We start from the raw sequence: 12,521 nt of genomic DNA, 5'->3' as shown, positions 1-12,521 counted from the left end.
TCAAACCTGGTTGCTCGTATGGATTACACCCACATCCAAGACAAATGAGCAAAAACTTTCCATGGTAGGTTATATCCAAGCAAAAACAACGATGACAGATATCCAACTAAAGACATGGGGAACATCATATTCCCATATTTGTCATCCACTACCCCAATAGTAGAGAGACCGTTTCTGTGATGGGTTATATGCAAGCAAAAAGGATACGATGACGATATCCAACCAAAAGACACGAGGAACGTCACAGTTGATACATATATATCTTTCTATTTGATTTTTCGTTTCCGTCACCAATCTTGCATCAAAGAGGGCAAAAGTTTTAACAGAACAATAAGCGTCTATGATGCTAAAACCATGTGGAAACATAACAAACTAATTACCTGCTTCGATCACACAAACAATCTACATGAAACCAAAATATTCTTTAGATATTTCAATTAACTTGATGGTCACTAATTAGAAGCCCCTGCAAGATAAAAGAGAACAACATCAAACATCCAAATCTTCAAAAGTAGGGCCTGGAAGGGGTAGAGATGAATAGCGTTACGAGTGTGTTACCATTCATTACACCAAATTCTGTGCCAGATTTGGTGTCCCCATTGGAATGATTTAGAGTCGAATATGGTTTTTGGTGTAAGATTTGGTGTCCCCATCGAAGATGGTCTCTCATAATCATACAAGAGATGGGTGATGAACAGACTAGTCAACTACCGCATCCAAATATGCATTTTTCAATACTGGATTTCAGGTTTGGCATAGGTGTTTCCTGGGCTTACAAAAATATTCTTCTACAGAACCAACAAGGGTCAAATCATCAAAATGCAGAGTTTGTTTTAGTTCCTATTTAGTGTAACAAAAAAAAATCTCAATCAATGTAACAAAGTTTCAAATTTTCCTATTTAATGTAACAAGAGTATCTGAATGTCCTCTACTTAACGTAACATTTGATGACGTGAAAGTCAAGTTTATCGTCCACTTCGTTATCCATGTCATCAGAAGTTACAAAGATCAGCAGGTTACTGATAGACCTCAGTTGGTTAAAACATATGTGAGAAAGAAGTATAAAGGAAACGCGAGTAAAATAGAGAGGGCAGTTTAGTAAGTGTTTCTTGGGAGGGCAGTTTATAATAACAGAGTGAGGAAATAAGGGGCGTGTTATTTGTCTGTTATCAACTTTGTATTGGGAGAGAACTGGCTCTTGAATTCCAGTAATCCTATAATTCTCTTTCAATTTTGAATCAATTTACATTGAGATCTTATCATTTTGGAACATTGTTGCATCAATCAAGGGAAAAAAATCTTTGTTACACAAAATAGGAACTAAACCAAACTTTCTTGCATTATGATGCATTTTGCCTGACTCAAAAATGAAAACTTGGTGGTTTGAGCAAGTAAATGAAAGAAAATCCATCACAGTTATGCAATATAATTGGTTGATTTTAAGCAAAAACATGAATATAAGTGTATAACCACAAGGGTGGTAGCGTGGTGGATAAAGACAAGCTGATGATTAAATCAACCCGAGTTTGAATCCTGCCATCTCCATATGTGCTTGTGGCCACTGGGAGATTAGTCTCAGGCCACTGCCATCTCCATTGGATTAGTCTGGGATCACCCATTTCCAAAAAAAAATGCCCGTTTCCAATAAAAATGTGAATATATAAACGCACCTGATGTCCTTGATGCAGCCAAATTCTCCGCAGATGGAGCAGTTGACGTCTGGCCTCTGTTTTGGTCTCTTGAAACTTTTAGGGCCCTGAGTTTTGCAGATGCTCTAATTGAATGTATTAAAGGCACCTCCTCATCTTCATCCTCGTCTGCTTGATTTTCTTCCTCACCATGATCGGATATGCTTATTGAATCCTCCTCCTCATCTTCACTTGAAGTGTTCTCAACAAAGAGTTTCTTCCCTTCCATATTCTGTTTCTTACGAGGCCGACCACGCCGTCTAACCGACGTCCCTTCTCTCTCCTCTGAAATATTAGTTTCAGACGTCATAAAAGTCAGAAACCCACTGAAACAGTAAGGGGACATTTGGTCTGACAGAATGTTTTTTAGGGATTTGGATTTCATAGAAGGATTTGGAATCTTTGGTGTGTTTGGTTTGAAGGATTTGGAATGGAATTGAATTTCAGGGAATATAGATAATTTATAGATAAAAAAAATAATTAAGTTACTTCATATTAATTAACTATTACACAACGAATGTAATTAAAATATTTAGAGCAGTATTACAAACAAATCCTATAAACCACCTGAAATACCAACTAACCCCATGGAATTTCCAGAGTGTTTGTGAGATTCCAATTTCGGATTTTAGTTTAAACCAAAAGCGGGATTGGAAAGGAATGCAATCCTAAATCCCACAAATCAAACGGGCCCTAACGAGATTTGAGCTACCTATATAAATCAGATGCAAACCATGTCCAGATGATAACCATCCCCACAAGGTACTCGGTCTCAAAATAAATGTCAATAATGAAAAACACGCAATTTAAGAAGAGTGCACTTATTACACATTCTAATTAACTGAATGACCATTTTTACTCTCTCTCTCATCAACTCTTAAATATTTGTGCATTATAAGTAAGGGTAGAATTGGAAATTTAGTTAATTATTACCATATGTTTTGAAAGAGGACACTTATTTTGGAGACAAACTTGAATAGAAATTTGGACACTTATTTTGGAGACAAATTTGAACAGAAATGTAGACACTTATCTTGGGAAGGGCGGAATGCATGACAGAACTATATAAGTACATTCGTCATAAGAACCATATGTTTCATCTGAGAAGTCCTGGGTAGAAAGGAACTAAAACAGCTATGAAGAAAGTAATTTACATTTTCCCGGCTATGTCAATATGTTATGGAAGGTTCTTTCTGAACTTCATTGCACATCAAGATTTATTTGCGAATAAATGATATGTCAAAGACGCTTCTTACAGCATCTCCAACAGATCCTCCAAAAGAAGAAAGTAGGAGAGAGGGGATAAAGATCTCCAAATCTAGAGAACTCTCGAAAATTAAATGCTGAAGAGACAGAAATGTTATTTTAATGTTTCCACCAATGAAGTTGAATGTACTACAGTACTACTATTTCATATAAAGTTTATTTGAAAGTATGTTGGGATATTAGATCTACTAAATATTTTATTATATATACTTTTTTTTTGAAATCTCCAAAAATGGAGACACTGCTGGAGTTGAAGTAATTTTCTTCTTCAAAAATTCTGACTTTTGCTTCTCCATTTTGGAAATTATAGTCTATTAGAGATGCTTTTTGTTTTCCACACATATTCTTCTACTTCTACATGTATTGGCTGAGAGAATGGGAGGTTGGAATATCATCATATCTGATATACTTAACAACATTAAAGTTCATTTATCAAGGGACTTAAAGAAACCAACGAACCTTCATTTTTAGCACATCTCTCACGTAGGCCGTCTACAAATGTCAAGTAGGGGCGCCAGCCACTTGGATCTTCATCTGTGTTTACACTTGCTGTTCGATCTTGAAGATCCTTTAAACTGATTATGGAGGTAAGTAATATTTAGTTGTTCCTGTACATAATAACTTTCCGGGCAAGATAACAATAAATTTTGGTTTAGTTTCTATTTAGTGTAACAAAAAAATTCTCAATCGATGTAATGAAGTTTCAAATTTTCCAATTATGTACCCATTTTCACCGGTAAGCTGCTGATTTTGTAACATTTGATGACATGAATACTATTCCGAAAAGATTACAGCAAACTGGACGATAAACTTCACAGCCATGTCATTGGATCTCACAAGATCAGCAGATTATCAGTCAAAATGGTAAAAAATAGGAAATTTTGAAACTTTGTTACATTGATTGAGAAAAAATTCTTTGTTATACTGAATAAAAAACCAAGTCAAACTTCATTGCATTTTGCCCTAAATTTTCTAGAACAATTCGCCTACAATGAGAGAAGGCTCTTACATGCCAAGATTATCAGGCTTGGGAAGTTTGGATGCAAAATTTGTAACCGCACACATCAAGAAAGACAGGCGCCGTGGGGCATCCGTGAAAGCATACTCAACTCCATTGGTCACAATATTATAGATTACCGATCTATTCTTATTACGTGCAGCAGCACCAACAAAGAAACCAGAAAGACGAGTAGCTAGATCTTTACATTCCTTGAGTCTCTTGGCAGACAAGGATTCATCATTGGAAGTAGAAGGTACCGCCAAATACCGTCCATATGACTAGTCAAAAGACAATAACTATTTAGGATCAATAATGAAAACTTAATACCGGAAATCCAAAAGAACATGCTTGAAATTTACAATCTATTACGAAAGAGGCAATGGCCTAGTGGTATCCAGGTTACCAGGAGCGCTCAGCCTCTCTAGAGGTCAAGGGTTCAAGCTCACCAAAGGCGAGGAGTGTGGGGGAGTTGTGCAGCATAAAAATATCATATACTTCAGATGTATATATACACACTGTGTTTTCCTTTGGTGTGCATTCCTGTTCATCTGAAAGTTAAATACTAAGGGTACATGCATGACCCCACACAGAACACAACAGTAAGTGCGAACTCAGGCTTCTCTAACTCATGGCCAGCTAGTAAAAGGATAGAGACTATGGAAAGTTTTACCCCAAACAAAGACGAGATAAAGATGATGCAGGAAATGAAGAAATTTCCATCCACAACTGGTACGAAGGAAAAGATAAAAAAAACAGCATGTACTTGGCTTTTTGCTTATATTATAGGTCCAAAAGAGGCTCCAATGACCTGAATCTCATGTATTTTAGTATTTATGTTGAACCTTTTTCTTTCGTCTCCTCATAACATTTAAGTTAACTCAAGTTAATCATAAGAAAGCCCTATGTACGTAAAGCATCCAGAAAAACACCATTTACGAATATGTAGCTGCAGAAAACTAAAGAAGCATATAATAGCGTATTTTGTTAAGTGAATGACAAGTCTTACCTGTTTCAGTGCCTCCAGAAATATATCAGAGACATCCTCATCCTTTTTCCTAAGACCAACAACTAGATATTTAACTATTTCAGCCACACTTGTCCCATGCATCACATAATGGGAAATGATATCCGGGGAAAGATACTCCTACATTTGCCATAAAAATTGTAGTACACGTCAACAAACTCAAAAGGTCTTAAGGAACCATGAGAAACAGTAAAAATATGGTGCAGCTGATACACGTATGGATTTTCCTTTAAAATAAATGTAGATAACTAAAAAATAACAATTGAGATTCCAAAATGTCCACTTCCAGACCATATAAACCCAAACCAAGCCAAACAAGCCCGGCATATCCCGTCCACAAGGGGGGCCACGTAGACCTGACCTCTAGCCAAAAGAGCAGAGCGGTTGTTTCTATGAAGACCCGCGGCTTGTGCAAAGTGTAACAGATAAACAAAATGATAACGAAGAACTTGAAAACAAAAAGGTTTGTACAAAATTTTGAAAAACTTGATGGAAGTAAGCAACAATTTATGGATAAGATGATGACCTTGGGAACAGCTTCGACTGCAACTAATTTGGCAGCAGCAATCATAACAGCATCTCGATTTGTTTCTTCCACATACTCTTTGTTAACATCTTCATCTTCCGTTTCATCTGCAGGGTTGTGAAAGGGTCAATTTGCAGACGAAAAATTGGAACATAGACACCAAAAGATTATAAGTGTGACTGCACCTTCATGTTTTCCTAAAGTGTCGATGCTAGTTATTAACATCTTTAGCTTTATGCTATGTTTGCCACAGATTAGACCTACACATAGTTTTGTTTTCTTGGACAAGCTGGTTGACCCTCAGATATATCTGGGATTCTACAATATTAGGAATACCCGGGTGGCTTGGGCAGAGCCCGCTTGGTTCAAAGCATGTTCCTTGGTGTGCTTCTATAATATGGCTGTGCTGCCATGGAAAAACAGCATGGGGATAAGAAGGATATGGTTGGCCTCTCAAACAACCCTAGATATCATGGCCCAGGAGACTTTGGAACTTGATGAGAGCCTTTTCTCTAGTTTGTATATTTTATATTTGATCAATTCAAGTAGCCAAGGGAGGTGGGTACAGTGGACCCTGTCTGCAAGTGGTAGACCTTGTTTGTTAATGTCCAAGGAAATTCTTTCAAAAGAGATCACATAAAGCATTCTACGCTCCTACAAGCACAATAAATGGGAGGAGCAAAATGATATCACCGACAGAAGCAACTCTCTGCACCGGGGTTTGTTGATATTACTGGTAGATTGATTAAATGCAAGCTAAATACTCTTCCGAGGAACAGAGATCCCTGCCAACATTACAGGGATAAATTTATATAATGATGCAAAGATGGAAAAGTGAATTCTTTTTGAAGTGAAAGGTGGCCTAATTCGACTTGCTAAAATATATAAAAATTGTGTTTTTCCCTCGGCGCCTTCAGGGACGTAGTTGGCTGCAGTTTTAAGCCTTCTAATTGTTGCGGGCAGTCCTATAAACTGCTGAGGTTTGTCCCTGTGATTCTGTTTAATATCTTCCTAATTCCTATACAAACTATTGAATCTTAAAAAGAGAAAAGAAAGGAGGAAAAAACACTAGCTCCAAGCACATTGATTAGCAGCACTTAAACATGAGAAATCGGAACATGAGACGTAAACAGAATGCACATGTACATGTTTGCATATGCCAACAACACACACCAAACAGACACAGAGATCAAGCGAGTCGAATTCCCTTTTGGTCAGTTTCACATATACACATAAAGCACTTCCTTCAGTAATTGGTTTTGAGTTCCTGTTTGGTACAACAGTTTCCTTTCCATCCCAAACGGAAGGGGAAAAGAGAAGGAGAACAAAGACAAAATATCAATATTTTTCAAAAAGGGTAATTTCTTGCCTAGTTCTTGTCATGCAAAAGAGAAAAGAAGGCCCAGTCACTTACAATTACATGTACACAATTTTAACATAACACGGAACTTGAGAAGGATATGTCACCTGAAATATCAAGTTGTTGCTCACAAAGCTTCCAGAATTTCCTAAGAGTAGAAACATCAGGACGGTATCCTAAACTTTCCATCTCTGTAGACGCATAGATTGACTTTCTGAACAAACACCACAATTCTGCAAGTATTGTACAGACCTTGGAGAAATGGGAGATTTTAGTGGACCAAAATTGTTACAGACGGTTCAAACAAGCAATATACTTAAGTGCAAAAAGTCTAAACATGAGTGAGAGGTTGCAGCAAAGAGTTAAAAATGCTCACCCTAGATGCAAGGAGGCTTCCAGAATTTCCCTTTCCTAGAGCTTCAGGTGGAATTTGCAAAAAGTGCTCAAGTTCCTCAAACAATGTGTTCCTTTTGGATATCAGAGAAGATAATGATGCCTCAGGGACAACCTTGCTGGTCGTAATTGAGTGTAAGCACCAGGCAACATGCAAATACATATTGAGAAGCAGAAAACTAATAACCTACATAGTACAAAAAAATAAAAGTATGTAAGAATAGAATCTTTATATGAATAGAGAAAAATCCAAATTTTCATTGTAAAAAATTTGGATCCCACACCTCATCATCTATATTCCGGAAATTTTTTAGAACCATAGTGATATCATCATACAAACTTTCAATTGCTACAGGCCTTGACAATTGCAGCTCGTACAACCTTTTCATATTTACAAGAAGCGAGTACTCATCGTCGCCATCCTACAAGGTAAATCCGCGTCATGTTAATTTGACTAAAATATATAAAGCAAAAAACTTCACTTACATTTAGGATAATATTGTTGCAATAACATGGATAGTTAGATTCATAAAGTAGCACTAATTTCCTTATAAGGTTTATTAACTTGGCCAATCAGGGGGCACAAAAAAAACCCTGGGTGATATTAAATTGTTAATACAATTATACCGCTACTTCTGTTATTGCAGCTTTCAGTTTCATAATAAGCTCATCCTCAAGCTCCTTCAATTTATTTTGGGCAACATCTTGAAGCTCTCCCCGGCTTCCAGTCGTGCAAGAATCGATGGCCTTAACACAAGATCTGAGAGCATCTTTGTCACCATGCTTAAAGAATGTCTCTTTCATCAGCTGAAGAACTGTGCTAAAATACTGGAAAGGAAAGAAAACATCCACGGTAAGACCTTGCACAAAGAGATACTATGATCTAAAATTTTAACCTACCCACCTGCTCCTGCCTCTTCATGGAGTAGAGCTCAAGGTTCATGTGAACAATAATTTCAACAAGTGACGGGACTTTTGTTTTGTCAGCCATATACTTGCGCATAAGTTGTGGGTAGTTCTTCATCATAGAAACAGTTATATCCTTCCTATTGCTTTCGATCATTTCCTAGCAATTAAAGCAAAAAATAGATTGGCAAGAATTACTTCAAGTGCAACCAAGCACTAACAAACAAAGAGATCAGCATGCAGCATGCCATACACAGCGTCTTATCATAAGGATTGATTAAACAAGCTCACTCCTTACCCTCTGAGCTTTAGTGTGGATCTGCTTGCGATGGTCAGTAGCAGGAACAATCCTCTCTCCTACAGCTTTCTTGACAGATGCACAGAATAATCGAGTCAAGTTTGTAGCATCATCATCTGTAAGCTCAATTGAGGGATTCTCGTCCAATAGCATAGAGATTATACGTTTCCAGTCCTGCAAGAAGTAACTTAGAATTTGAGAGTAGAAACTATTACACCAGATGGATGATGGTAGAAGAAGAATGTGAGAATCAAAGATAGGAGATGAGTCTATGATATACAACTTACTTTCATGGCATCCATGAACTCCCAAATGTCATCAATGACATAGATGCTTAATATCTGATCTGTTGAAAACTCTCTTAGTATTTGCAGCATCCTTAGAAGATGAATCTGTGATGGATCGCCTTCATCACCTGCAAGAATCAAGCACGCTAATGTGAGGCTACGTGACATTGTCAGAATAAACAGAACTGCGGATGCCATCAACTAGACCTGATGAACGAGACTGTGAGCTATTGAACTTCTGAGCAATCACGTGATCATACACAAGCGCCCCAATGGCACGCCTGACTTCGGGAGGATCGTCAATTAGTAAATCATATAATGAGCCTAAATCATCGTCGGGAACCAACTGATGTCTGCAATGAGCCATAGAAACCCACGTGTGATCATCATTCAAGCAATAGAATACACTTTGAAATTTGAACTAACTTCAAAAAATACAAAACAGTATACTGACAAATACCTCAATAGTTGTTTTACAAGACTGATGGCACATACAGCAACAGATATATCAATGTCATCAGCAAGATCCAGCATCCTTCTATAAAATCTTTCAGTAAATAGTCCAAGAGATGGCACATTGTCATCTACGTCATAGAGATTTTGCAACGCCAGGACAGAAGCTTTTCTTACGCCAGCGCTCTGTAGATAAATAAAGAACAGTAATCCCCTGGTAAGTTAGCACCAATATATATACTTTAACAGATAAAAAATTAACACCAACAAAACTCATTGAACATATACAACTCACTTTGTCATTCAGTGTCCATCCAAGATACTTCAAGTACAAATCCTGCAAGAACAGTGATGGATATGAAAAGATCCATGCTCCAAGTGATTGTATGCACGACATGCGGATTTCAGGATCTATGTCTCGATAGCGATGCACAAACAACCTTCAAAAGGATCAGGGAATCCATTATTAATAAAAACATATGGCAAACATGAAGTGGCGTGCATGAGATCTCCCCTCACTCGACCACCAACCCCTCCCCCCCCCCCTCCTTCCAGGAAGAACAAAAATAGTACCCTGTAAATATTTTCCGCATCATCTCCTCTATCATCGTGATTTTTTCATGCGTCTCTGACAACCTTTTATTAAGTGATTCAACACGAGACCCCTCTGCATTTTTCTTCTTCTCAGCAATTAACTGCCTTTGTGTAGTCTGCCGTTGGGCACCAAGTATCTTAGCAGCCCCAATGAAAGATGTTACCAGCTGGAGCCCCACCAAGGAAGCAACCTGACGATAAACCCTTGGAGGAGTACTGCAAAAGTGTGTATATCAAGCTGATTAACTAAATTAAGTATCTCGAGAAATAGATGTATCTTGAGAACCATATGAGTAGGAGTACCAACCATGACAAAGCAATAACATAGTCCATGCACTTGTCAAACAAGACTTGATCAAACAACGGACCATTTTGGCACTCTGATACCAAATTATCCCAGAAGAACACAAGGTTCTCCTTAAAACTTCTGAGTTCCTTCTTTTTTGAACTTTGATAGTCTTCGATTTTACCCTAAATCCCATCAGGTTAAGCGGAAAGCATATGGGCGGATGTTTCATAAACCATAATATCTTATAAAATATAAGTAGTGAATGGAAGAAACAGTCCTGACCAAAACTGTTTTCCCTTCTACATAAGTGGAAGGGTTTTCCATGCAAAAATAGTTCATCCATTCCTGCCCTTTGATACATTAGGTAAAAGAACACAGAAAGTTAACCAACAACAAAGGATACTTGTGCAGCAAGATTTACAAGAGCAACTACAACGTCATCAACATTTGTCTCATCCAAGAATTCTCCTTGAATGCAAAATTTAGCTCCACAGGCCTGTACAATTGCAGGTTTAGTCAATTGCATGCTAAAGTGACTAAATTTGTACTATTTCTTTCGACTACCGTGATATGGAAGCTACATAATTAAGAACCTACATTTGATTATCTTGATAAAACAAGATGCTTAGTTACCTCAAACAGCATCGTTAAGAGTTCAACCATTGCAGATTTAGGATCCTTCTCATATTGTTCGACCAACGATTTAACCACTTGCGGAATAAGTTTCCCATTCCTTTTAACAACCTCTGTGAAAGAGAGAGGCTAGGCAAATTAAACATATGTCACAAGTAGAAGGAATCAGAGCAGAGATACCCAAGGGCATATGCTTGGGCAAAACATCATCTACTGACAGATAGCCTAAAGAACTCTATTTCTTTGCAGCTATTGCCACACTTCTGATGCTATTGAATTACGCTTGTAAATGAATATCAACATGCAATCTCAGTCGGTATTACAAAACTATACACTAATGCTACCAATAGAGCATAAATATTTCAGAACGTCAACACGATACTCTCCCCCATCTCCATGTGCCTACAAAACTTTTAGACTCCACTTACAAAAATATGGTTATTCTTTTTTCGAGTTTGAAATAAAAATAAAAATCTGCAACCTCCAAGTGTAAAAAAGAAACAATCGGACATTAAACCTTCACCCCCTGAAGAACAGAGACAACGCTTACTTATTCAGCATTAAAGCTACCAACAGCAGTCCATGTATTAATGAAGGTTGACTACCTTATAAACTCACCCTTATTTAATTCGATCACTGTAATTTAAAGGCTCGAAGTATGAACTAGTATCACATTTAACCAATCAACTAGTTTACCTCTTATCATGCTCTTCTTATTGTAGGTTTGAAACTGAATCTGCTTTTGTGGGGGGGGGGGGGTACAATAAATGATTTATTAAACTAACTCCGATTCAGAAATTCAATTGATTATATAACTTACCGATTAAACTCTGATCAACGCCTTTCGCTGCCGGAGTATAAGGAGCTTCTTCGGTAGTTCTGTTTCGATTAGGTTTCCGACGACGTTCATCAAAATCATCACCAGACTCCTCATCAGACTCAACAATGTCTCTAATCTTACGTACTTGCCCATCGTAAGTCTTCGTCAAAACCCTAGCCCTTTTCTATCAACCATAACCACATCAATTTACATACATACAATTAGAACAAAATTCAAAACCCTAGTTATCAAATCACGGTAAGAACAAAAACTTGCGAACAGGTTTCGAGACTAACCGAACGGCGAACCAGTGGTTCAGGAACATCAGGTTCGTCTTCCATGGCGCGGTGATCTTGATAGTACGTGTAGTGAGTGTGTGTGTGTGTGTGTGTGTGTCAGTGAGAGAGAGAGAGAGAGAGGAATTGGGAAATTCCCGCCAGGAAATCAAGTGATTTATTTGGGGGTTGAAGACAGAATATACTTCACATGTCTACACTGTTAGAACGGGTGCATCGTATCTTTTTCATGGCGGTTTCACACCGTATAATTCCCTCCTAAGATAAATTTATAGATTTGTGTTTGCATTCTAAAAATGCTTTTATTTTATTATTATTTATTTTTATTAACCTGGATATTCATCCGGTTATGCGAGTCAACTAATTTTAGGACGATCATCCATGGTCACAAAGAGGATTTCTTATTTCTCATTGGGTTCGAACCTTGGATATCCAGGAACTTTTGATATTTGGAGCACAAGTTTAAATCAATCGGATATCACCCTTGTGGTTGATAATGTTTTTATTACAATTGGTACGGAATGACGTTTTAAAAAATCAATAATTTTATTGTTTTTAACACTAGAAGGATACTCACGTAATATAGCGAAATACATGAAGTGCCCATATGTATCACTGATTATTACTCGTGCGGATATTGAAATTGCTCAAAATAAAGTAATAGAGAGGTTGGGTGTGGCCATGAGAC

General features: G+C 37.5%; 1 protein-coding gene across 4 annotated transcripts; it reads right to left on the bottom strand.

The window, feature by feature from the left end:
- Window positions 1–220: 220 nt before the first annotated feature.
- Window positions 221–11,983, bottom strand: LOC112517941 (sister-chromatid cohesion protein 3). Of its 4 annotated transcripts, XM_025125369.1 has the most exons (22): window positions 11,834–11,983; window positions 11,538–11,721; window positions 10,718–10,830; window positions 10,488–10,580; window positions 10,103–10,266; window positions 9,775–10,011; window positions 9,497–9,641; window positions 9,209–9,387; window positions 8,956–9,101; window positions 8,749–8,876; window positions 8,462–8,635; window positions 8,162–8,323; window positions 7,885–8,085; window positions 7,542–7,679; window positions 7,241–7,444; window positions 6,972–7,116; window positions 5,505–5,611; window positions 4,961–5,098; window positions 3,964–4,232; window positions 3,414–3,529; window positions 1,671–1,973; window positions 221–466 (listed from the first exon to the last, which is right to left on the bottom strand). In XM_025125369.1, exons 1-22 carry the CDS (start codon window positions 11,876–11,878, stop codon window positions 453–455), a joined length of 3,405 nt encoding a protein of 1,134 aa, XP_024981137.1. In that variant the 5' UTR covers window positions 11,879–11,983; the 3' UTR covers window positions 221–452. The 4 variants fall into 4 exon arrangements, with proteins under 4 accessions (XP_024981137.1, XP_024981139.1, XP_024981140.1 ...); XM_025125371.1 differs by lacking the exon at window positions 4,961–5,098; XM_025125372.1 differs by lacking the exon at window positions 11,834–11,983 and having other exon boundaries at window positions 10,718–10,846; window positions 11,538–11,609.
- Window positions 11,984–12,521: the final 538 nt, after the last annotated feature.

Source organism: Cynara cardunculus (assembly GCF_001531365.2).
Source record: "Cynara cardunculus var. scolymus isolate 2C chromosome LG 9, CcrdV1, whole genome shotgun sequence".
In the NCBI taxonomy this organism is placed as follows: Eukaryota; Viridiplantae; Streptophyta; class Magnoliopsida; order Asterales; family Asteraceae; genus Cynara; species Cynara cardunculus.
This window is presented reverse-complemented; position numbering and strand designations above follow the sequence as displayed.